This window comes from Pseudonaja textilis, chromosome 4 (assembly GCF_049901715.1).
Source record: "Pseudonaja textilis isolate UNSWEBS1 chromosome 4, rPseTex1.2, whole genome shotgun sequence".
In the NCBI taxonomy this organism is placed as follows: domain Eukaryota; kingdom Metazoa; phylum Chordata; class Lepidosauria; order Squamata; family Elapidae; genus Pseudonaja; species Pseudonaja textilis.
Window position 1 is genome coordinate 35,240,293 of NC_141993.1, and position 25,450 is coordinate 35,265,742.

Consider the following 25,450-nt stretch of genomic DNA (forward strand, 5'->3'; position numbering starts at 1 on the left):
AAGCAGGATATAAATCAAATAGCTAAATAAATATCTGATTCAACCCACCTCAGAGTTGACACGGGGAAAGTAGTATGTAAGAGTATTAGGTATTTTTGCTGCCTTGAATTATATATAAAAAGGTAGGATAAAAATAAAATAGTAGTAATAGGAATCTGTAAAAAAAGTGTTTATGCCACCCAGAGTCATTGTCATGTGAAAGGGGCAGCTATACAAATATAAATAAAATATTAATCTGTGCTACAGAAAACAGGATAACCATTAGACCATGGCAAACAGCAGTGGCAAACGCTGCTGTCATCTAGTGATGCTTTGGAGTTTTACAGCCCAGATCTGGAAGACCCACTTGAATCTTTAGGTAATGTTGCAGTTCTCTTAAGCCAGAATGGATTGTGGGCACATCCACATCTTTTGGAGGGAGTAAATTTGGAAAGAATGGCTTAGCTCTTTCTTTCACACACTTCAGAACAGAGTTGGAAGGGACCTTAGAGGTCTTTTAATCTAACCCCTTGCTTAACCAGGAAATCCTATACCATTTCAGACAAAGTATTGTCCAATCTCTTCTTAAAAACCTCCCGTGTTGGAGCACCCACAACTTCTTGTGGCAAGTCGTTCCACTGATTAACTGTTCGGACTGTCAGGAAATTTCTCTTCATTTCTAGATTGGTTCTCTCCTTGATTGGTTTCCAACCATTGCTACTTGTCCTACTTTGGAGAATAAGTTAACGTTAACTCGTTCTTCTTTAGTGGCAGCTCCTTAGATATTGTAACACTGCTATCATTTCACCCGAGTGATTAGTCCTTCAGTTCTTCCCTTTCCAGATTCCTTTCTAACTTCAAAAAAGGAAAGCCATTCCCCTCCCGCAAAGCGACTCGACCTTGTGATTACTTCACAGCGGGGGAAAAATGCCAGGGGTTCCAAACAGGAGGACACCCTGCTAACCTATCAAAGAATCTCACTCAAGGCACAGCATTTTTCCCCCCTTAAACTGGCACAAGCTGATTGGTTAGGAGCGGAGTTAAGATCTAAAAAGGTCAAGGACAGCGGAGCCAGCCAATAGAAAACGGAAGGCAGAGGGGGCAGGCAAGAAAGCCGCGCCGTGATTGGCGTGATCGGGGAAGCGAAACCAATGAGGCATCTCGCAGGAGGCAAGTCTTGTTCGTAGGTTTGTGACGTGATCGGCCTTTTTCGCTCTGACGGGCGCCGGGGCAAGCTGCGCTGACGTTTCCTCGAGAGGTTGTGAAAGTCCTGAGAAAGGGAGCCAGATCTCGGAGGTACCGCGGAGGGATCGGGCGTCGGTTAGGCTCCGGTTTGGGATCAGGGGAAGGGAGAGGATGCTGACTTTCCCCAAAAGTCCATTTCCCGGGAGTTTCTGGGTGGTGAGAAAAAAAAAAGGCTGGTACTTGGACGAGATCCGGGTAGAGCTTGTTCCTCTTGGGGGATCCTGCAAAGTCCGTCTCAGTTTTTGCCTCGTTAGCTGCATAACTTCCTCCCGAGCCTTCCTGTTGAATTCAATGCCACCCTGGTCACTCTTCCTTTCCAGCTCTATTCTGATTGATGGATTGATTGATTGGTGGTCTGTTGTTTCTTTTTATTTTTCTTACATGTATCCATTTCATGTATTCATAACTTTGTTTATTCTTATACCTGTTATCTTATAATCACTTGACAAAATAAAATAAATAAAAATATCCTGAGCATGCCAGGAGTATTGGTGCATACAAGGGCTATAACTAAGAGGGAAAAGGCTTCTGTTATAGTCAGCTGCAGTCGGTCTTCACTAAAATAAAAATACCCGCATAACAGCATCCTTCAATCCTCTGCATTGCCCGGGTCTTTGTAATTTTTAGCAAAAAATCAAAGGTCTCCAAGCATGGCTATGCTGGAGATTGGTTGCACTCCGTACAAATCTACCAAGGATCTGTTAAACACAATAATATTTACCTAAGAATAGGGGTTTCACTAACTGTGGTTATTAGATATGGCAATCTCTTCTTCCGAGGCAAGCCATTCCAATATCCCAGGAGCAATTTGATTTAATTAGGTCTGAAACATATATGCCCATTTTTGTCCCGTGATAGACAGGCTTTTGATGCTTTTTGAGATATTACACCAACTGTCTAAAAAGTGCAAGGGAGATACAAATCTTAAACAAATTTTCCATTCCGTTTTCCAGTTTTCCAAGAAACAATGGTATTTGTTTTGTTCCACCACATATGTCCTATGCGGGCTGATATGCCCGGGGCTAGGTTTTGAACCATAAAAATATTACTTCTTTTGCAAAATCAACATCATTTCTTTCCTTTAGTATTGGAGGCAAATTGTATATCTTGTATAACTATTTGGCACCAAGGTATGTCTATTAAAAGGGTTTAATTATTCAACCCTATTAATGGACATATCTTGGTGCCAAATAGTAAAGGATTAACTATGACAAAGGATTTTTAGGGAACCACTTTTAGTGGTTTTACTTTATATTGAAAATGCCTTTTCAACCTTCCAGGTAAAGAGGAATAAAAATAGTATATATGCTACATGTTTTGATTTTTCTTAAAGCAAGGGGAAATTTGGTTTTTATAATGGAAGTTTTAAAAAAAGCTCTTTTGCTTTCTGTATTTAAAATGTGACCATAATTTTCAGTGTGTGTGTGTGTGTGTGTGTGTGTGTGTCAAAATTTAATATTAAAACAAATCTTAGTGTCACCTTTCTTACAAAACAAACTAATATGAAGAAGTGTGAATGGCCAGACTTCTATAGTCCTATTACATTCCGACTGATGCAACTTTGAATTATGCAGTGTTAAGCCTGGGTCTCATCCAGATCTTATGTGATCTTTTTCCTTGAAGTCTCTAGATATTTGAAGTGTGTTAGTGTCCTGATACATCCCGAACAACTAGAATAGTTATATAATTACTTTGGAAGATATTTAGCACTATCCAGGAATATAGAAATATGGAAACCAATGGAGAAGGATATTGTTCTTATATGTAGTCATCTTGCATTAACATATTACTAGAAGAATTTTAAATACATTTTAGCTGATCCAGAAATACTGCAAAAATACTGCATCTTTCCAAGGAGCCTTATAATTCATATTTAGCTAAATATCCATCAAGTTGAGACATTTAGGATCTTTTGAACACAAGTGGCTGGTTTGGAGAGTCATTTGAAATGTATCCTTTTTTAAAAAAATAGCATCCTTTCTCTAGCATTTTTAAAAAAATATTTCATGTTTAACTAAGCAACTTGTGACCCACTGGACCATCCTTTCAGGGATATTTCCTTAATAGATACCTCAGTGCTCTCAATAGTGACGGAACTTCTAATGTACTGTCTTCACTGGAAAAATTGGCATATGTTCAAAGCTGTATCTGCCTTGAAAATAGCCCACATCGAACTATATAGCAGTTACACATCGGTACAGGAAATATTTTATGACATTTTGTATTATGTCATAAAGTATTTTATAAAATTTGCCAAATTTTAATTCCACAGGAGGCATGGGACCCAGATTTTGGACACATTCCATAAATTAGCGCATTTGAAGTATCTTGTTTCAAAAATCATTGCCCTATGATGCATCATTTCATCTGTTAAAGTTTATAGGCCTGAGAGTTTTAGTAATATATGGATAGATGTATCAAGGAAATAATCATGTATCAAGCATAACAGAAATAAATAAGTAGGTGTCATTGTTGATATTCCAGATACTGTCTGATCTTCCTTTTTCATCTATAAAGGGTTTTTAAATATGCAGTAGTAATTGTGGACAGGGGAAAATTTATAGAATGATTCTATCATGTTACCCCTTTGCAGGTCTCTAGGCCCTGCCAAACAGTGACGCTTAACAGCAGATATATTTAGCTAATATTTGATCAGGTAATCCACTTGTGACCTGTCAAACATATTTGAACTGAAGCTTTGAACATGTAGATAAAAACTAAAGTATTTCAGCAAAACACGGTGATTTTCCTCTCTCTTGCAATACTTGCTGAGAAATTCCAAGGGTAGTCTTATTTATTTAGAATAGATTTATGGTATGTTACTGACGTGTTTTTTTTTACTTAGAATGATACCAAAGATTAAAAGTACAGACAATGGATATTTGTTCAAGGTAAATGTGCTGAATCATGTGATATCTATGGGAGAATTGTGACACTCAGGATGCTTCTGCTCATAATTTAAGGTTAAAACAAATGTTTTATACTATGTTTACATATTGTACAAACATTGGGATGGCCACCCAAAGTGAAGATGATTAAGGATGATGATTTGATGGAGATATGAAGACTCCATTACCAAGCCAATAGGGGCCAAAACATTTTTTTAAGTCAAGAATTTCAAGATCATGTTCAGATAATGTTCAGAAGTGGCTCAGTCACCTCCCTCATTCATTGAACAATAGGAAGGAGGAGGTACCACACAACCAGACTTGCAAGATTATGTTGTTATAACTTATCTCAATAAATAACAGTTTTAGTTTGTTTGTCAAGTTGATATCCTGATCTGGTCTACCTAGCGGACAGTAATCCATATGTACATCCTGTGGCGCCCTCCCAGAGCCCACTAACATCATTCTGCCAAAATTCAATAGTACAATAACAATTTTTATTGTACTTTTTTTTGAGATTCAAGGTATCATAGATTAATGCATGTATTTTGTTCTATATATATTTGTATATTCGCCATTCAGCTGAGGCCTAGAATGCCAACACTGTCACTCCAGTGGCATAGCTGTACTGCTTTGCCACTCACCCTCGAAGGATATGAAAATAATACTGGAGCAAACCAAAGCATGTTGCTCAGACTTGTGTTAAACCATGCTTTGTTTAATCTTAGGGTTTTTGAATAAACCATAATTAGTTAGATTCATGCACATTGGTAAGTCAGGGATTAGGAAATTGTGGCTTAGCAACCCTTCAGGAAAGTCATGTGGTGGTGGGGAGGTTGCAAAACCTTTTTCCGAGCTGATCAGGCTTGTGAAAGCCAAGCAGGGAGTTCTGCAAAAACTTGTTGCTGTTTTGTTTGGGCCAAGAGCAAAATTGAGGGTGAAAACTGTTATTTTAAATAGCTAGCTTTCCAAAGTGAAATGATTTTTGAGTGGTAGGGGAAAATTGAACTGTGCTGACAAAAACAAACCTAAATCAAGAAGCCCTGATAAAAGCTACATATCTTCTAATAGGTAGTATACAGGTAGTCCTCAACTTACGACTACAGTTGAGCCCAACATTTCTGTTGCTAAGTGAGTCATTTGTTAAGTGAGTTTCCCCCTGTTTTATGACATTTCTTGTCCAAGTTGTTCAGTGAAACACTGCAGTTGATAAGTTAGTAAAACAGTTGTTAAGTGAATCTAGTTTCCCCATTGACTTTGCTTGTCAGAAGGTCGCAAAAGGGGGTCACATGACCCAGGGATGGTGCAATGGTCATAAGTGTGAACCAGTTGGTAAGAATCTGAATTTTGATCACATGACCATGGGGAAGCTGCAAAGGTTGTAACTATGAAAAACAGTCATAAGTCGCTTTTTTCAGTGCCATTGTAACTTGGAATGGTCACTAAATGAACAGTTGAAGGTCAAGGACTACCTGTATTTTGACACTCAGTTTCAATCATTTCCCTCTTCCCTGTCTATCCATCTTCATCTTCCTGACCTTTTCATACACAAAAACACACAAAAGTAGCCATTCCTCTAAACTAAGAAACACACCTGCCTGTAATCTATTAGATGAAAATTGAGAATGTTTCTCTATTCATGTCAGGACCATCACAATTAAAATAAGGCATACTATGTGACATAAAATTTAAAATATAAAATACAAGATTAAAATATGTACAAATTAAACAGATTTTGCCTAGATAGAATAAAAATTACATGAAGTATTAGTACTGCTTTTTTAAATCCTTAGCATCGCACCTGGAATAGTACATTCAGTTTTGGTCACCACATTACAAAAATGATGTTGAGACTTTGGAAAAAGTGCAAAGAAGAGCAAGTAAGGTGATTAAAGTCCTGGAGACTAAAACATATGAAGAACAGTTGTAGAAATTGGATATGATTAGTCTAGAGAAAAGAAGGACTAGCGGGGGCATGATAGAATATCTGAGGGGCTGCCACAAAGAAGAGGGGGTCTATTTTCCAAAGCACCAGAAGACAAGAAACAATGGATGGAAACTAATCAAGGAGAGATTCAACCTGGAATTAAGGAGAAACTTCCAAACAGTGAGGACTATTAACTAGTGAAACAGCTTGCCTTCAGAGGTTGTGGGTGCTTCATCACTGGAGGTTTTTAAGAAAATATTGAACAGCCACTTGTCTGAAATGGTGTAGGGTCTCCTGCTTCAGCAGGGAGTTGGACTAGAATAGTGGTCACCAACCAGTGGGCCAGGGACCACTGGTGGTCTGCGAGAAAACTTTGGTGGTCCGCAGAGAAATGTCAACCCCAAAGCACCCCCCAAAGCAATTAATCCAGGCTGTGCGGGAATATAAGGCTTGCGTGGTTTGCATTGCGAACAACATGAGGTAGTGAGGGGATAGGGGAAAGGGCAAAGGGGAGGAACTTGCCCCACACGCCTGGCCTGGCCACCGAGCTACTTCTTTCCGCTTCTTTCTGCTTCTGCTTTTGACTGCACGCAAGGAAAGCAGCAAACGTCTTTCTTTCTCTCCCCCAAACTCCGCCAGCAATGAGTCTTTGGGACCCTACAAGGCTTCCTGCTCCAAGAGGCTGCGCCGGCATGACAAGTCTCACAAAGACTCATTTCTGGCAGAGTTTGGGGAAGAGAAAGAAAGACATCTGCTGCTTCTGCTGCTTTCCTTGCATGAAGCCAAAAGTCTCTCTCTCTCTCCCCCTGAGAACAGAGCTGGAGACGGTATCCTGCGATCCCAAATAAAGAACGATCAGTCGGTAAGAAAATGGGGGTGGGGGAATTTTCCTGCAGACTTTTTTTGGGATTTTCCCAGGGTCTCTGGTCCACGGGATTTAAAAGGTCCAATAGGTTGGTGACCCCTGGACTAGAAGACCTCCAAAGTCTCTTCCAGCTCTGTTCTGATTGATAACCTGGGGTGTCCACATTGCAGCCCTGGTCAAAAGGGCTCAGCAGAGATTATACTACCTGAGACTTCTCAGAAAACAACAACTGAATGGAAAACTGCTGGTGACCTACTGCTGCACCATAGAGAGCATTTTAATATACTGCACCTCTGAATGGTTTGCCAATTGCATGGTGGCAGATAGGAAAGCACTCCAGAGGGTTAACGTCATTGCCAGAAGATCATTGGTTGCCCTTTCCCCTCTTTGGAAGAGCTTTATAGGTCCCGCTGCCTTAAGAAAGTTCAAAACATTCTCAAAGATTCATCTCATCCTGGGAACCCTTTTTTTGAACCATTACCATCTGGCAGACAGTACAGAATAATAAAAACAAGGACAAATAGGCTGAAAAACAGCTTCTATCCCAGGGCAGTAGCTCTTTTGAATTCTGCTGTATAGTGCAGTGTTGGTGTGGTGTCGGGGGTTTCCGGTTCAATGTGTGAAGGGTGAAGGATGTGTGTTTGTGTTTATTTTCATGTTCATGATGTGCACTGAAGATGGTGTTTGATTTCATTGTATGAGGTGCAATGACAATAAAGTAAACTAAACTAAACTAAACTAAACTAAACTAAACTAAACTAAACTAAACTAAAAACTAGCAACATTAATTGCATTCTGTCCTGCTGTCAAGCGGTCCTCAAGTATACACTGATCGGAACACAAAGGGCATGTATACATATGTGTATATCTGCATGTCACCACAATCACAAAGAATAGAAGCCACCAGATAGCCCCATTTGTTCAGAGTGTTTCCGGATATTGTAGAGAATGGAAATCTGAGACTAAGTCATTCATGTTCCTTATAGTCCAATTTATTTCTAGGGCAATTTTCCTATTTCAGCATGCTCCAGTGATCACTTGCAGTGAATTCTGTGATTCATTCCAAGATATCTGGAGGGTGGGAGACTTGGAAAGAAATTTGCTGCTTTAGAAATTTGCCAAATGTTTTGGAAAGGTTTTAACAATATCTTTAAGTTTACTTGAACAATATTAAAATGCTTCAAAAATATTAATAAGCTGTTCAAATTCCTTAATCTATTGACTATTATATCTGGAATTTAATGTTAAGTGCTTGTGTATGTGTGTGCCTGTCTGTCTGTCTCTCTCTCTCTCTCTCTCTGTGTATAAAAATATTTTTTCTGATAAAACTATGGCTCTCTGGGAATCTACAGGTTTCTTACCATTTTCCGTTGGTTTCAGATTACAACTGTACTACCATCATGCTTTCTAAATTGACCCACCCACAATGCTTGGCGGTTCTGCGTCGGGGTATCCGTACTTCAGCAAGTTCAGCTACATCAGTTGCAACAAAGAAAACAGTCCAAGGCCCACCATCCTCAGACTACATATTTGAGCGTGAAGCTAAATATGGTGCACATAATTATCACCCACTCCCTGTGGCACTTGAAAAAGGAAAAGGTACATCTTTCTAATTGATGTGATTTGTTTCTAGCCATTACTGGTTTAGATAATATTGAATTGGTCTTTATCTTTCACTTTTCTTCCTCTTAATGGCAGGTGCTTACACACTAAAATAATGATGCTCAGGGAGACTGTTTAGGAATAGTAGATCTCTGTAGCTGCCATATGAGCTGTTTCTCCTCTCTTTCTCCATGTGCCCTCCAAAGAAGGAGAGAACTTACTGTAGGAACAGTCCTCTTTTTTCTTCTTCTAGCTGATAGATCTGACAATAGCACAACACATAAGACTTATATACTGCTTCATAGTACTTTTACAGCCCTCTCTAAGAGATTTATGGCATCAGCATACAGAGTCAATAATCTGGCTCCTCATTTTACCAAACTTGGAAAGATAGAAGGCTGAATGAACCTTGAGCTGGTCAGGATTGAACTGCTGGCACTTGGCAGAAGTAGCCTGCAATACTGCCTTCTAACCACCACGGATCTCGATCTACAAAGAACAAGAAGAAATAAGTTCATGTGCAATAGGAGAGGGCAAGGGAGCAAGGGGGAATGGACCGCAGGGATGTCTGTCGAGAAGACCGATCTCTTTTATTGTATAAAAAGCAGCCTTACAATTGAATAAATAAGGAAGCTAGATGCCTTTCTCATAACATATATTGCAGCTGTATGACTAGAAGTATGATGAGCAGTTTGAGAGTATCATGTTCGGAAGCATTCTGCTCATCAGTTGCCTTGTATTAGCAGCTTATTTATGCATATGGATGAGTGATAGAATGGCTGTGCTCTGCCCCAAAGGTTCCTGATCCAAGCATTACAAATATCCCACAGCTTTTTCTAGCTAAGAAATTAATTTGATGGAAGAACTGCAAGGTTCCTGGGAGAGAGGCATTCTTCTTTAAGTGACCTGGAATTGTAATTTTGCCATTAATTTGCTTTTTGAGGAATGATAGCTGGGATGCTATAGTAAGAATAACATTCTTCCTCTGAATTTTATATCTGTTTCAGGAAGGGTAAAGAATGGAGTTCAGGATGAAGGAAGTTGACATCAGTAAAAAAATAGGACATAGGAGCATGCCATATGGGGCAAATAGTTATATCAACTTGTGTTCTAAGTTCCTTTTGATTAATTGGTTAGATTCACATATCTAATATATTTTCTTCTCAGCCCCCATGTGTGTACAAGATACAGAGTCGTTTTGGACTATGGCTTGTATAATTCGTATATCTAGCACGGAAACGTTGATTTTGCCTGGGGTTGCTATCTTTTCTTTTTCAATGAAATTTGGCATACATTTATATTTATGTTATAGGAAATAGGCTATCAACATCACTGATTGAAACAAGTGCGTAGCTCGTTCTCTATTTCTGTCCTTCTAACTAGGACTTGGCATTTGCAACCACCTTAGTGGAAACAGCATCAACACTTTTAAACCTGGGAAAACATGTAAATGCCACATTTCGATAGCTTAATCCTGGAAAGCAACTCATATTTTACTGTGTGATTTCTGTGGCCTACCTCTGTTTTCACACTAAAGAGAATTGTTGTAAACGACTTTGTTTCTGGCAGATACGACCAGTTAGTACTAAAAATTCTTTTACTACTAATTTGACATTTATTGACATTTAATATTTTTATTCAATAAGCATGCCGTAGCACAAATTTGCAACCTACTATAGATTTTAAACATTGGTACTTCAATAATTGACCATTATTTTCAACGTTTCATGCCAAAGTAATTTGATATATGCTAAGAATATGCAAAAATAATGTTGTTTGTCTTCTTTGGAGAAAATTAGAAGTATTCCGTACCTCTTAACAGCTTCTGACATGGTTGACAGCTACAATACAGAAGAGGATACCTGTCTTATCGATCAGATATTTTTCTCCAATGCATGGAAAACTAGGAGTGATCCCTTATTTCATAAGTAACTAAAAAAGGGAAAAGACAGTATTTATTAGAAACAAGTGTTATATTCACATTGGGCCTTGCAGGTAATCCTCGACTTACAACAATTCGCTTAGTGGCTGTTCAAACTTACAACGGCACTGAAAAAAGTGACATATGTGCATTTTTCACACTTAACGACCGTTGCAGCATCCCCGTGCAATACACGTGATCAAAATTCAGATGTTTGGCTACTGACTCCTATTTATGACGGTGGCATGTCCCTGGGTCATGTGGTCCCTTTTTGCAACCTTCAGAGAAGCAAAATCAATGGGAAAACCAGATTCACTTTACAGCCGTATTACTAATTTTAACAACTGCTGCGATTCACTTAACAAATGTGGCAAGAAAAGTTGTAAAATGGGGCAAAGCTCACTTAACAAATTTCTCACTCAGCAACATCAATTTTGGGCTCAGTTGTGGCCATAAGTTGAGGACCACCTGTATTTGATACTAGAAAACCCGGTGACCTGTTGGTTCTTTACCAGATTCTGATATAGCTTCAACAGTGATGTGTCCAACAATGGCAGAACTATACTGACAATGACAGAAAATATACTGTCTTCATTGGAAAAGTTGAGATCCATTCAGAGATGTATCTGCATTGAAAATGTCACGGTCCAACACCAGCACAGAAAAGTTTAATATGATGAGCCAACAACCAAAATAAAACTATTTATAGAAGGCCATGTAGTTGAAAAACTATTCTGAAAAGTTACAGACACGCACACACACACACACAAACTTCCAGCACAGGAAATGCTTATGACATATACAAATATGACTTGGATTCCACATAGGCCTATAAGGGAAAACATAATTATTTGCAGCAGTTCTCATCTGTCTGGGGGGAAAGAACCCAAAACACACTGAGTAGCAAGGAACATCCTCATGATAATTGAGGAAGATGCAGACAAATTTCTCTTCCAGTGAACCAACTACAGAATCACAGTATCTTTTCAAAATTTCAAAAGTCCCAATAAACTAATCTTCCCTCCCCACAAAAAATCCTAATTGCAGTATGAGTGATCTTCTCTTGATAATATTGTAATAGACTGTGCATATGAAAAATCAAGGTTGGGACAGGAGGAGAGAGGGAGGGAGTGAGGGAGAGAGAGAAGGAGAGAGAGATCTATCTCTGCTTTCAGAGCTAAGCAAAAGGTTTTACTTCATGTATAAAGTATGCTCGCTTCCTGAAATGCTGCCAATGTTATTTTGAGGAAGGAAAAAATAACCTTATTTTTATGAAATTGTAGGCAATTAAACAGAGTAAGTCTCTTGTAAACTTTCTCTCTCTGTTGGAGTGGTCATATGGTTAGGGTTGTAGAGCAATTACAGTGAATTGCCTGTAAAAGCTCCATGGGAAAAAAAACTTGCCACACAGTTTAGCAAACTGGAAAAATGTTCTTAACGGATCTTGGGATCCATTCAGAGTGCATCTGCCTTGAAAACATTAAGGTCAAACATCAACACAAAAAACACTTATGGCATTTTGTTTTATGATAATTTTTATGTCATAAACTCTTTTAGAAAATTGCCAAATTTCAATTTCCATGGCAGTATTTTCTCCATCAGAATATTAGCCGGTATTTAATCAGCTATTTTTGTGTGTCATGAGAGAAACCTGTGTCTATAACTGGACGAATGCACGCTAAAGAGCACAGCACACATTTTTCCTTATTTTACTGAAGGCCTGTTCCAGATATTTGCATGAATACCCAAAGTTTTCTTTCCCCTGTAAGCTCATTGCTGCTGAGCTGATGATCCACCTGACAAATGCTCTTAATAGAACACAGTGGGGAGAAAATGTAAATTTAAAACTTGATTTACCTGGACCCCTGGCATATTTCTTACACAGTTACTTGTATGATGTTATTAGTCACGTTCCCTGGATTTGTGGCTATTATAGCCTCATTTATTTAGAGAGCATGAGACTGAGAAAAAATGAGGTATATGTATATACTAAGGAAGTTGGCTGCACAATTAATACTTGCTTGGCAACCACTTGTATGACTTGGTGCTGAATGAGGAGACTTATAACCATAGTTGTGACTACCCCAGTGTCTCCATAATGATTAGATCATGATTAGGCAATCTTAGTCCCAACCAACATGTAATTGCTACGATTGTAGTGTCCTGCGGTCAGCTGATCACCATTTGCTACACTGTTAGTTTCTGACAAGCACAATAAGGCAGGGGTTCCCAAACCCTGATCTAACCCACGGCATGCCAGAAACCGGGCTGCACAAACAAGCAAAGCCCCATTCATAGGATGCAGGCAGCATATGAAACCACACCCACTCCGGTCCAGGGAAAACACCTCTCTCCACAGAACTGGTCCCTACAGGAAAGAGTTGGGGCCCCTACAGGAAAGACAGTGGGGAAGCTAACAGGAAGTCAAATCATGTGATGTACTTAATGACCACGTGCAATTCAGTTAATGACTACAACTGCTCTCATAAATCACTATGATCTTGTGATTTTTCTATTACCAGCAGAATTGCTGATCCCTGTAGGCTGCTATTGCAAAAGCATACCATGTTTAAAGAAGAACATAAGAATTTTGAAAACCCATCAGAAAGTGAGTCACAAATAAGAAGAGCTGGGCAAGACCATTCAGCTGTAGAAATGACTTCTTGAAGTTAAGCTGAGACTATTGCTACAGCTTCATCCGTAAATAAGAAAAGGATGGAAAGAGACAGTTCTGACCGAGATTCTTGTCTTGAATGCTGCTTAAGCTTCGGAAAATCTCTCTAGCCGGTGCCTCCTTCCTATTGGAAATATACTAGTTGTCTGAAAAACTGTTAATGTTTCTTGGTGGTACAGATGCCTTTTCCCCATCTATTTTTGTATTTGTGGCTGTTGGAACACTAACATTTCTCCTTGTATTAGTCCACTGAATAACCTGAATAAAATACTAAAAAGTAAATAAAACTAGCATAACAGTTTCAATTGAGATTTATGTTCAGATTCAATTCTGTCAACAGGAACAGAATTTTAATATCTGATTCTTTTCCTCTCATCTCTCTCTTCCTCCTGTTTCCTGTTGTAAAAATTACAGGGTCTTTCTACAAAGACAGAGCACATTTTAAAGACTGCCCAGGATTTAGGATACCAATAATTTGCAACACTTATCGCCTCATCCATGGTGTCTCTGCTTTTTAGCAAGCTTCACTACTTTCTGAGAATGTTATCATTGGATTAATTAGAAGCTTAAAAGGTGTCAAAGTCTAACTATTTTCTTGCTACTCTATAGCCTCATAAGGTTAGATTAAAGCTTGTTGTACAACACAAGCAGCTGGAAACTGTTTGTAGGTCAACTCTTTTACTGGTATACAGCTGCACATTAGCAGGTTTGTGGAATAATATTGTCTCACTGACAGTGTGCTTGGCAACTAGATAAATAACAAGTAACGTGCTTCCTTAAGGACAAGTACACAATTGTTTGTCTTGGTATCTTGCAGCCTGCTGAAGCATATTATTCTGGGAGAGAAATGCTTAGTCTTCTGCTTACTTTGCAAATGTGAAAATAAACAACCTTCCCTTGGTGCCATTGTATCAGCTCATGCAAGATATTCACATATAAACCTATTGTGAGCTTTCCTATAACACAAAGATCTACTCTATATTAAATTTGGTTAGAAATTGCATTTAAGTGTATTATGAACTTTCCAATAACAGAAAGAGCTATGTCAGAGTTGGTTAGAAACTACACTTTAGACAATGAATTAAAAAAGGGGTAAGGATGAAATATAGGACAAATCATCAAGATATGTAGGGTATGGGTGTCAAACTCAATCCCATTGCAGGCCGTATCTGGATTTTGTTTGCCCTTAGGGGGGTGGAGTAGATGTGGCCTGGTCATCATGGCCGACTGGGTGGGCCCAGCCAGGGTGGGCTGGGGCCAGGGCAGCATGGGTGGTCCCTCGCTATCTAGGACAGCACCGCGGGACAACTCTGGGCCTATCATGGGCCTGAAGTGGCCCATGGGCTGCATGTTTGACACATCGGATGTAGGGAAATCTAGATTTCTCATACCCCTTGAAGAAATTATGCCCTCCTGTTTTCCTGATTTTTGAATCATTTAGAAGCTGGTGTTTCAACCAAGGATTAATTATTGTTTTTGGAATGGATTTTTTGAAACTTGATGTTTGTATCAATTAGTGATACTGTCTCGTAACTAAAATATAGAATGCCGTCTATGCTTGACCCTGCCAGATTATCATAGACCAGGATCGAAGAAACCTGGCAGTTCACTCTGATGAGAAGGTTTTTCTTAGCAAAAGTATGTACACAGTCATTTTCAAAGGAAGAACATCATTCTTGGTATTTCGTTTTATCAACTTGAACTTTCAGACTTCATCGTGGTCTAAGTATCAGTGGAATATTTGTCACAGCACGGCTTCATTTATATTATGTTTTCACTCTACCCACTGAGTAAATTTTATATGAATGCAACCCAGGCTATACAAGATAAACTTCTATTTTTTGTGTTCAAACCTTACCAGAAATGAGAAAAGATGCTGTACTATTGTCGTTCTGATTAAGTTTTGCTAAACAAAATAATTTTATTTATAAAGTGCTGAAAGATGACTTTAGAAATCTTGATTATGTAGCTATAGATTTACCAGATAAATGACTTTCAAATGCAGCCTCTGCACAACTACTTAAAGGTAAATCTCATTTTGTTCAGGCGGATTCCAGATAATCGAGAATGTGATTTCAACTTCCAGCAGTACAGGTAGTCCTCAACGTACGACCACAATTGAGCCCAAAATTTATGTTGCTAAGTAAGGAACTTGTTAAGTGACCTTTAGTCCATTTTATGATTTTTTTTTGCTACAGTTGTTAAGTAAATCAACTGCAGTTGTTAAATTAGGAATACGGTTGTTAAGTAAGTCTGACTTCCCCATTGACTTTTCTTGTCATAAAGTGAGAAAAGGTGATCTCAAATTGTCATAAATATGAACCAGTTGACAAGCATCTGAATGTAAATCACATGGCCATGGGGATGCTGCAATGGCCATAAGTATGAAAAATGGTCATAAGTCACTTTTTCAAAGCTGTTGTAACAGTCACTACATGGACTACTTGTACTTATTTGTCACCTGTCAATTGATAGCTGCTTATTTTTTTTTCATGCGGATAGAGCATCTTGAAATAACTAAATGTTGCTTGTTTTAATTCCTTTCTAGGTGTTTATTTATGGGACGTAGAAGGCAAAAAATATTTTGATTTCTTAAGTTCTTACAGCGCTGTCAATCAAGGCCATTGTCACCCAAAGATTATAGCCTCTTTGAAATCCCAGTGTGAAAAACTTACTCTTACCTCAAGAGCATTTTATAATGACGTGCTTGGTGAATATGAAGAATACATCACGAAAATGTTCAAATACAACAAAGTGCTTCCAATGAACACAGGTAACATTTGTTGACCTCTCCTCCAGTCAGAATGGTAATAAGCACCTGGGTAACATCTGTGTGACAGAAGCAAGCTGCAAATTCTAAAACATGAACTTAGTTCCCGGCACCATGGAAATCTGGTTGGACACAGCATTCTGAGTCTGTTGTGACCCCATTAAGAGAAATCATGCCTTGTTCCTTGGTTCAGTCGCTCATTCAATTTATATAGCTGCTCCTCGCAACAAGTGATTCTGGCTGGAAGAGAATTAAAATAAAGTTAAAACAATTACAAACATTAAAAAAATTGAAATACATAGCAGTAATTCCGTGGTGCTGACTCCTCCATATCCCAACTAGGATGCTCTTCCTGTGGGGGATCAACCTCTCACATGTTCCCTTGAGAAGAGAAGTACAATTAACACTACTGTATTATTTATTTATTTATCAAGAATCAGGTGCTACCTCTGTTTTTAAGTTTTACCCCTTAGAGCTGTGACCCTCCTACTCCCTTTTTCTGGATCTCAGTAACGTGGAATTTATGTGTCCTATTGTTATTTCTACCTTACTGGTTTACAATTTTCATTTTTTTAAAATCCTAAATTAGTTACCCAAAAGTCATAATTTGCCAGTTGAGCTGCCACATACATAGGTTAAATAAATATATTTGACAGTTGGACTGCCTCAGACACCATACCATCTGTGAAACCACTAGATGGCACTTATAGATCAAAAATATTGAAAAGAAAATGATTAAAGCTTTAATATTTTTTTTTAAAAAATATGTTTAATCCATATATTGGATGCTTTGGATATTGTGGGAAAATCCTATGATAATGCCTGACTCCCGAACAAGCCTGAAAAATACACTTTTCTTTTTCCCCAGTAATGTGGATATGGTTTTCCAGTGGTTTGTTTGAGTTATCTTTAAAACTCTTCCCTTAGTCTGTAACTCTGGTATTATCTGTTGGACTCCTATCCAAGAGCTACTCAAGTGAGTCCTTGCTTCTGAGCCCAAACAGGGTCAGCCGTGAAGCTGCTATATAGACTTCCAACAACATCACAGTAGTGACAGCAGCACAGATATACCAGAGGCTGGATAAAGAAATAAGAATCTTATAGTACTTACAAGAGAAAGACCATCCTGTAATTGAGCAAGGGAGAGTTCCATAAATAGAATGGACTGGTCTTTTTGTTTCCTTCTGAGCTTTTTTATTGCTTCTTTTGAATGGTACATAAATGTCTCTTTGTGTCCATGTGACTAGAACATATCCTCTCCAGCAGCCAACAACCCAATAAACAGGGATTAGCACCTGATAAACAAGCAAGTAGAAAGCAGTACCACAATCAAGGAACTACCAAGAAGAAACCTATACCCCCACCAACACTGGCAAGGCAAGCTATTGTCTCTTAAAGTCAGTTAATGAAATGTCTGAAAGCAAAAGTTCAGAGATCACCATGGACTCCACAATGTTCATTTCCTGTTTTCCTTGCCATCTGTTATATATGTGTTCTTTGTCTTAGGTGTGGAGGCTGGAGAAACAGCATGCAAGCTGGCTCGTAAATGGGCTTACACAGTGAAAGGTATTCCGAAATACAAAGCAAAGATTGTTTTTGCAGGTGAGTAATCCAATTACAGATTATGAAAAGCAATAGTAAAGCAAACACATTCAAAAGACAGCAAATGAAACTAGAGCAAAACATCAGACGAAGAACACTTTTGCATTTAAGAAGAGATTCTGGGTGTTTTAGTTAAAAATCAAGCATGACATCTTAATGTGTCATACTGTGTCAAAGAATATGCAGTGAGTTACCTGTTACTATTATAAAATAGCATTTTTAATGAATATGTTAGCTTTTATCTATAAGTTTCTGTGGCACTAAGTCAAATCTTGCTTTAAGTTGCTGTCATGCTGAAACCGCAGTTGTATATAGATTATATAGAATGCAATGTGTGTTTGTGTTTTATTTTTATAGTTATAATGTACACTGAAGATGGCATTTAATTTCCTGTACGAGGTGCAATGTCAATAAAAGTAAACTAAACTCAAAATTAACTAAACTAATTGGAAGAGGAAAAACTTCATATTTATTGGGACTTTATATTAACATTGAGAATTGTATTATATGCTAGCCAACTAGAATCAATATGTTGGCTGAAATTCTTAAGAAGCATGTATGGTTAACAAATCAGAAGAATTCTCTTTTATAATAATAGTAGTGCTGGAGGTTTATGATGGACCTATAATTTAAAGTTCAAAATTATAATATGTAAAACAATGGTCAAGGCTGCTTTGGGATCTGCTCAAGTTAGGTTGTTACTGAATGCATTCAGTCACCATCAACTTTTAGCTGCTATCGTTTGCCATTCATGACCTTGGTGTTATTATATTGCAAGGTGTTTATAAGGTAAAGGTGATTGCCCCTTCTTATGAGTCTATATTAGATAGTAGCATTCTGTTATAGTTGGAAACAAAAAATGTAGGTTAAATAGTGTTAGATGTAGCATGGTATTAAAACAAATATAGTAAAATTCTGACGGAAATCAAGATGGAGGAACTTGATCTATATTTATCCACAATAAAGGTGACAATGTGTTTTTGAACAAATAGTTACTCATATCTTTCCTTATCTGCATAAACATAACTCAACAGTAAATATAGATACTTCTCTTAGTGTACTCTTCTATTTTTCACTCTACTAGCTGGTAATTTCTGGGGAAGAACATTATCAGCAATTTCAAGCTCTACAGATCCTTCCAGCTATGATGGGTTTGGACCATTTATGCCAGGTTTTGAAGTAATTCCCTACAATGATTTGCCTGCTCTTGAGGTACCTCACAATTTCCCAATCTGTATTGCAAGATTTTTAGCTAAATGTACTTTTGTTTTATGGAAGCTGTCCTGGAAGACTGGAATAACTTTTACAGAACTGGTTTTGAGTACACATGGAGGTTCCTTTGAGCCAGGGGTGTCAAATATATCACAGCGGCGTCACGTGATGTATTGGGACTTTTTTCCCCTTCACTAAACTGGGTGTGGGTGTGGCTAGCACCTGACACATCCAGCCCACGGGCTGGGAGATTGACAGCCCTGTGATCCTGCTTATAAGATGTGGACTTGCATATGAATGAATTTTCTCATGGACTGGCAATAGAATTTAATTGCTTCCGTATAAAAGCACATGGCTTAGTTACAGAAAATAGTTTTATAATACTCTGTAATAAGAGTTATGCACAAAACTCCACCCTTCCTGCCTATCAAATGAGAAAAATCTCTCTACGATCCAAATAGTTCCTACACCAGTTGCTTTGGAGCCAAATATGACAAAAAGGATTCTGCTATATTGGTATGTACTGTAGAATTCAGTAAAATGTTTAAAAATGGAAGCAAGCACTTCAGAATTGTAAAGGTGAACTGGGTATACATAATATAGGTTGAAAGAAGGAAAGGATGTGAGGATGAGGTGCAACCTGTTGAACAATGTGAATATGGTCAGTGTTGGGCTTCAGGGTGTAGAAACTCGATGCTGCCTAGCTGACAGGGCGATGAAAACCTACGCCAATTTGAATGTGATTCATGGTGAGGGACTGAGATGCTGGCTCTCAACTTGGGGAGAAGGCAGGGAGGATGAATAATACCAGCACAAAGGAGAGTAAAGCAAAATGAAAATAAGGCAAAGCAGATACAAAAAGTACATGAAACAGAGATTGAGGAAAAAGAGAGGCAAAAGTGAAGGGCCACCTTTTTATTACAAGTTTCACTTGTTCCTAACTAAAATTTCAACTTTTGGTAAAGTTAGTATAGGGAGAAATGTGCCTTTCAAAAATTTACTACTGAGAACTGGAGAAGAAGGATGTTAAGGGCTATCCATTGGCATATACAGTATTTTTCAGGTATTGTTTAAACTAATGCAGTTCCCCCCCCACCCCCAAGAGCATTTCATTTTATAAAGCTATTCTTTGCATTTCTCACATTGAGAACATTTCAACCTGTTGTTAATTTAAAGTGCCACAAAATCAAATTCTTTACATGGATGATGACATATGCTTGTGTGTTTGCACTGAATGAAATCTGCATTTAAAAGAATCTGGTATGAGCTGTTCAGAATTCAGCTATTCAGAAATAAGATTCAGTATGTCTTGGTTGCAGCTCTTATCCAAGACTAGAATCTCCCTTCTTCTGAGTTGTGTTTAATGATTCTGATTACTCTACAAATGTGTTTGTCCTTTTAGCGTGCACTTCAAGATCCAAATGTTGCAGCTTTTATGGTAGAACCGATTCAAGGTGAAGCTGGTGTGGTTGTTCCTGATAAAGGTTATCTCACAGGAGTGCGAGAACTTTGCACAAAGCACAACGTAAGTGATTGTACCAAAAAGGCATTGTAAGAGAGCATGTCGGTCTATGGTAGCCAAAAATCAGAAGAGATCTGGTAACATCTTTTCAGACTAGCAAGTTTCATAAAAAGTCATAAACTTCCATGAACTAACAATTCACTTTGTCAGATGTTCTAAAATGAGAATACTTAAAACTTAGGAAGTGGCCAAGCTTTTTAATTAACCAACACCATAATTTCTTTTAGAGCAGAAGGAATTCTCTATTGCTATTACATTTGAATATCGCCTGGCAGTACTCCGTGATATCTAAAATGATATATTTTTTGGATTTTGTTATTATATTCAGAGTTAAAAGCCCATTACTGGGCTACAACATAGCTATTTCTGGGCTGGAGGATGCATTCTCAAAACTAGGTAAAGGTAGGATATAAACGTGGATAGGGTGAGAACATAAAACTAAAATTGGTTTTAATTTAATTTCGGGGTGTTTAAATTGACAGAACCTTTGATTAAATACCATTAATACAGTATTCCCTATGTATTTTATAATCTCCCCTTTTTCTTTTAATCAGAGTTAATAATTTGATGGCAACTTTTAAAAACTTTCCCCTAAAGCTTCTGAGGCCTTAAAGTATAAAAATTTTACATTTTTAGGTATAAAATAACAAACAAAATGCCTTGGAGTTAATAGTATAACACATTCTGAAAAAAAAAAACAGTGTTCCCTTTTCTCAGTAGTGATGTTTGTGTTGTTCTGTTGGAATCTTTTTCTCAAAGGTGAAACATTACTCAACTCTACTATCTTATCTGCTCTGTGCCTATCTGAAGCAGACAGAAGAGTATGCTTTATGTGTTAAGCTTGGAGTTTAACCCATTTCTAATCAACTAGTAAACTGCCTGTACTAACTCATTTTGTTGACAGGGCTATTTTAACAACTTGTTTACTTTTGGTTATAGCATGGTTGAATGTTACTGGCATTTTTATATTAAATAGGTTTCTTAGATTTAGCTGCATAATAGTGGCTCAGATAAAAATTTGCACATATTATCAACTTCTATACAGTTAAAACAAAGGGTTAGCGGGAGCTATAAAGGACTTCACACTATTTCTAATGAAATGCATAAGTATTTTTGAAGATTAGTCTTTTAGGTCCCTCCCTCCCTCCCTCCCCCCCTTCTTTCCTTCCTTCCTTCCCCTCCCCTATCCATCTGGGTATTGTTTTCCCTTTTTCATCCTCTGTTCCTTTCTCTGCTTCCATCATGTTTTTGCTCTTTCTGCTGTTAGGGGAATGGTCTGTATACAGTATACAGATGGGATCAGTTAAATTTATAAACGGGATATGTTATTTTGAAATATATGATTTTAACCAGCAGATGTTAGGCCATGTGGCAGTTTTTGAAAGATAAAAAATGATTTGGTGCAAGTGGTCACGACTGCTGCCATGTGAGCCACATAAAAGATGCAGTTTTCTTAAGCAGTTGCCAACAGGTATAACAGGCAGACAAATGCAACCTCCAAACCACCTTTCCCCTCACAAATCTGAACCACTGTACAGCTCTAATAGTATTAATTTAACCCTATAAATCAATAGAATATGGTCTATAGCCATCGGTAGTTGTATTGATTAACTGACAGACAGAAACAAAATTGAATATTGAAGGTGGTGATTCCAGGATGCCTCCCCTCACTAAAAATTATGCAATACAGATATATTTCTTTGTGATATGATTGTATTAGCTTCTTGAAATAGAGTTGTTTGGAATATTAAAGTAAACTTGCTTGTTGAAGAAATATTAATTCTTTAATTTCTAAAGGAGTCTATTGTTTTATTCTCTTTATAATTAACAGGTGCTCTTTATTGCTGATGAAATTCAGACTGGATTAGCCAGAACAGGGGAAATGTTAGCTGTTGATCATGAAAACGTTAGACCCGATCTTGTTTTGCTTGGAAAGGCACTGTCTGGAGGTGTTTATCCTGTAAGTACTGTTTTTTTTTTACGTACTCTGAATTTGTTTTTGAATTTTTGAAAAGATTAATTATAACAAGAATAATTTGTAGAATGCTGAACTACATTACCCTGAAGTTGTTATAGCATGGCAGGACTTTCACAAATCTTTCCTATATACTGAGAAAGAGCTTCAGTATATACAAAGGTAGCTTTTAAAGAATTATATATTTTTTATTTTCATGAAACACTTTTTAGAAAGGAAAAAGAAAGAAAAGAAAGATGAACAAAGAAAAAGGCAAAAAGAGAGAGAGAGAGAGAAAGAAAACATGAATAGGGAGCTTACAAGTTTCATGGATTTAAATAAGATCAAATTTATTAGAAAAGAATTTTAAGTATGTCTTTAGTTTTATAGGGACTGAGATAGTCTGTTATCCTTGATGGACGTGCATTTGTGGCAAAATAGATACATACATCTGAATTCAAAAAGAGCGGGAACCTGTGTGAAGGGTTGTAACTTCTGAGACAAATCCATGAGGAGAAGCTTCCTTGAACTCAATGGGACTTAGTTCCAAGCCTAGCATTAAATCAAAATCTTGCTTGGTGAATCATTTGGGCTTCCAAGGGTAACTTGGAAATGAACTACAGCCTTGAGTTGAACAGGAGGGATTGAAATGATGGAACATTCTTTATGATCCATCTGCTAAGGAATGCTGTCTGGTGGAGGCCAGGAAGAGATTCTTTTCTGTCATGGCTCCTGCCCTTTGGAATATCATTCCCTGAGAGATTAGATTGTCTCTGACCCTGGTGGCCTTTCATAAAATCTTAAAGAATTGAAGGACATGAGGTGGGGCTGAACCCGTACTTTGGTTATGTTGACTGGTGATTTATGAGACTGTTTTTACTTCAGCTGCTGTTTCTATGACGTGTCTGACTGTTTTTTCAGATTTTCTTTTAACACTGTTGTGCTAAGCATGGATTTGAGATGGGTAGCATATAAAAATTGAAAACGTAAATAAATAGTGGCTGGCTTGGGCTGGCACTGGCTAGGGATGCAGCAGAAATAATTGGAGAAACTTTTAGCACTGCTGATCCAAGACACTTTTCCAAGATATTGCTAAAAGCAGATGCAGCATTAGCATTTTACAGGAAGCAATATGGCAACAAAACATTGAATTAACATAAGAAAGGAACTGCTCTATGTTGCTACCTTTAGCTGTATACAGTAGGTGTTTAGGTGGTAGACATCAAAATATTTTGAAAGGATGTTGGAAAGCAAAGTAACGTTTCATTTCTAAAAAATTTTTTTCAATCATGCTACTTTCATAGGTGTCAGCCGTTCTGTGTGATGATGAAATTATGCTCACTATAAAACCTGGTGAACATGGCTCTACATATGGAGGGAACCCACTGGCCTGCCGAGTTGCCATGGCAGCACTTGAGGTATGCAAGTAAGGGTTTGAGGCTTTCATGAAAACATCTGTTAATATGCTGGAATATTTAGGTAACTAGAAACCTGCAGATTTTGAGACAGTAACAAATGCTGCAGAGTAATTCTACATAGTTTGTTTTATATCTTTTGAAAGAAGACATGCATAATTTTGGAAATCTCTTGATTGCCTATTATAGCGCCGTTCCATATTAAACTTCGTATTGAAATCATTATGATATCCTCAGTGTTCATCCTTTTCAACTATTTTAAAATTGTTTTAGGTCATTGAAGAAGAAGAATTGGTTAAAAATGCAGACATCATGGGCAGCATATTGAGAAATGAGCTGATGAAGACTCCATCAGATATTGTCACTCAAGTCAGAGGGAAAGGATTGTTGAATGCTATTGTTATTCGGGAAACTAAAGGTAAAATGATCATTATATTGTGCTACCTTACTTCACTGCGATAAAAAAAATCCATCTCATCATTCTCTCAAGGAAGATTTGCAGGACCAGTTCTAAAGCAACACCCAAATATTCACTGAGTCCTTCCATCTTTCTTGGATGGGAATCAGGGTGTTGACAAGATGGTTTTCTCCCACTACCCTCACACCTTCATCACATTATGTTAAAGCAGGGGTGCCCAACCCCCGGTCCACGGTCCACTCTCAGGCCATATGACAGGATCTTATTTTCGGGGAAACACAGTATTTGTTGTGTGCTTCATATTGTGTTAGATTTGGATTCTAATGAAAAATGGTCCATCTTTTTCTTTTTAATCTTTCTGAAGATTGGGACGCCTGGAAAGTGTGCCTGAGACTCCGTGACAATGGACTGCTGGCCAAGCCGACACATGGAGATATAATCCGGTTGGCTCCCCCACTAGTGATCAAGGAAGACGAGATTAGAGAGTGCATTGAAATTATCCACAAAACCCTCCTCTCTTTTTGAAGGCGTCTTGTTTGAAGGCTGTCCCCGTAATCAGATGGCAAACTGCTGTAGCTGAAGCATGGTATTGCACTAGCTCAGCTTGATCCTTCTTCGTTTATTTAATTTTTGGCTCTGTTCAGCCACAGAAAAGCAGCCCTTGAAGATCAAACTAAAACATTTATTTTATAATGGACCTAAAGGAAAAAAAAAAAGAAGACTAAATTTTGTTCCTTTTTTTCTGTTCGTGGACTGTTCAGTCTCTTTTAATGAACCGTAATTTGAATAGTTACTTACATTTCAGCCAAAGTATAAATTATATACCTCCTGTAACAAATATTACATTTAATGAAACTTTTCATTAAAAAGAAATTATGGATATTCTTTTTTTTTCATTTTGTACCAAGACTTAAAATCTTAGTTGTTGAGGATCATGACTGTAAACTTTAAAGAAATCCTAGTTTTGAGAAAAGGCAATATTAGAATGCGTTACTGTTTGAAAAAAGTACCAATTCATAAAAACTGATCAAATGGGATAAAATAAAGGCAACTTCTCATTACTAGTACATGCATAAATTAACAACCTACTGGTTCTGTGTGTGCTTTACTAGGCGTGTGACTCTGTAAGTTATAAATCACTGGGCACTTCAGTATGGTTCTAAAATTAATATTCCAATATTTATGTTTGAGTCTGCAGATGAAAGCTTTATGAATAATATTGAAGGTAGTGTAGATGGGATTTCTAATTTCATTATCAGGATTCATACTGAAAACTCCCAGCAGCAATTTTTTTGTGTTGTTTAAATCTCATTTTGAAAATGTCTACTCTTTCTTAATGCAAAAGTATCTTGTTCAGAACTGCTAATCCTTTGGCTGGGAATGTTCTTTAGTAGTTCTGGTTCTAGAAATGGGGAGATTTACTGCATACATCCTGCCTTATTTTTCTGGTGTTAAG

General features: G+C 37.7%; 1 protein-coding gene across 2 annotated transcripts; it reads left to right on the forward strand.

Moving 5' to 3' along the window:
• Window positions 1–1,059: 1,059 nt before the first annotated feature.
• On the forward strand, window positions 1,060–24,874 carry OAT (ornithine aminotransferase). Of its 2 annotated transcripts, XM_087932564.1 has the most exons (11): window positions 1,185–1,275; window positions 4,070–4,115; window positions 8,285–8,503; window positions 15,650–15,874; window positions 17,378–17,473; window positions 18,558–18,685; window positions 20,088–20,210; window positions 22,039–22,167; window positions 23,466–23,579; window positions 23,850–23,994; window positions 24,359–24,874. In XM_087932564.1, the coding sequence occupies exons 3-11, from the start codon at window positions 8,305–8,307 to the stop codon at window positions 24,517–24,519; spliced, it is 1,320 nt and encodes a 439-aa protein (XP_087788690.1). In that variant the 5' UTR covers window positions 1,185–1,275; window positions 4,070–4,115; window positions 8,285–8,304; the 3' UTR covers window positions 24,520–24,874. The 2 variants fall into 2 exon arrangements, with proteins under 2 accessions (XP_026560717.1, XP_087788690.1); XM_026704932.2 differs by lacking the exon at window positions 4,070–4,115 and having other exon boundaries at window positions 1,060–1,275.
• Window positions 24,875–25,450: the final 576 nt, after the last annotated feature.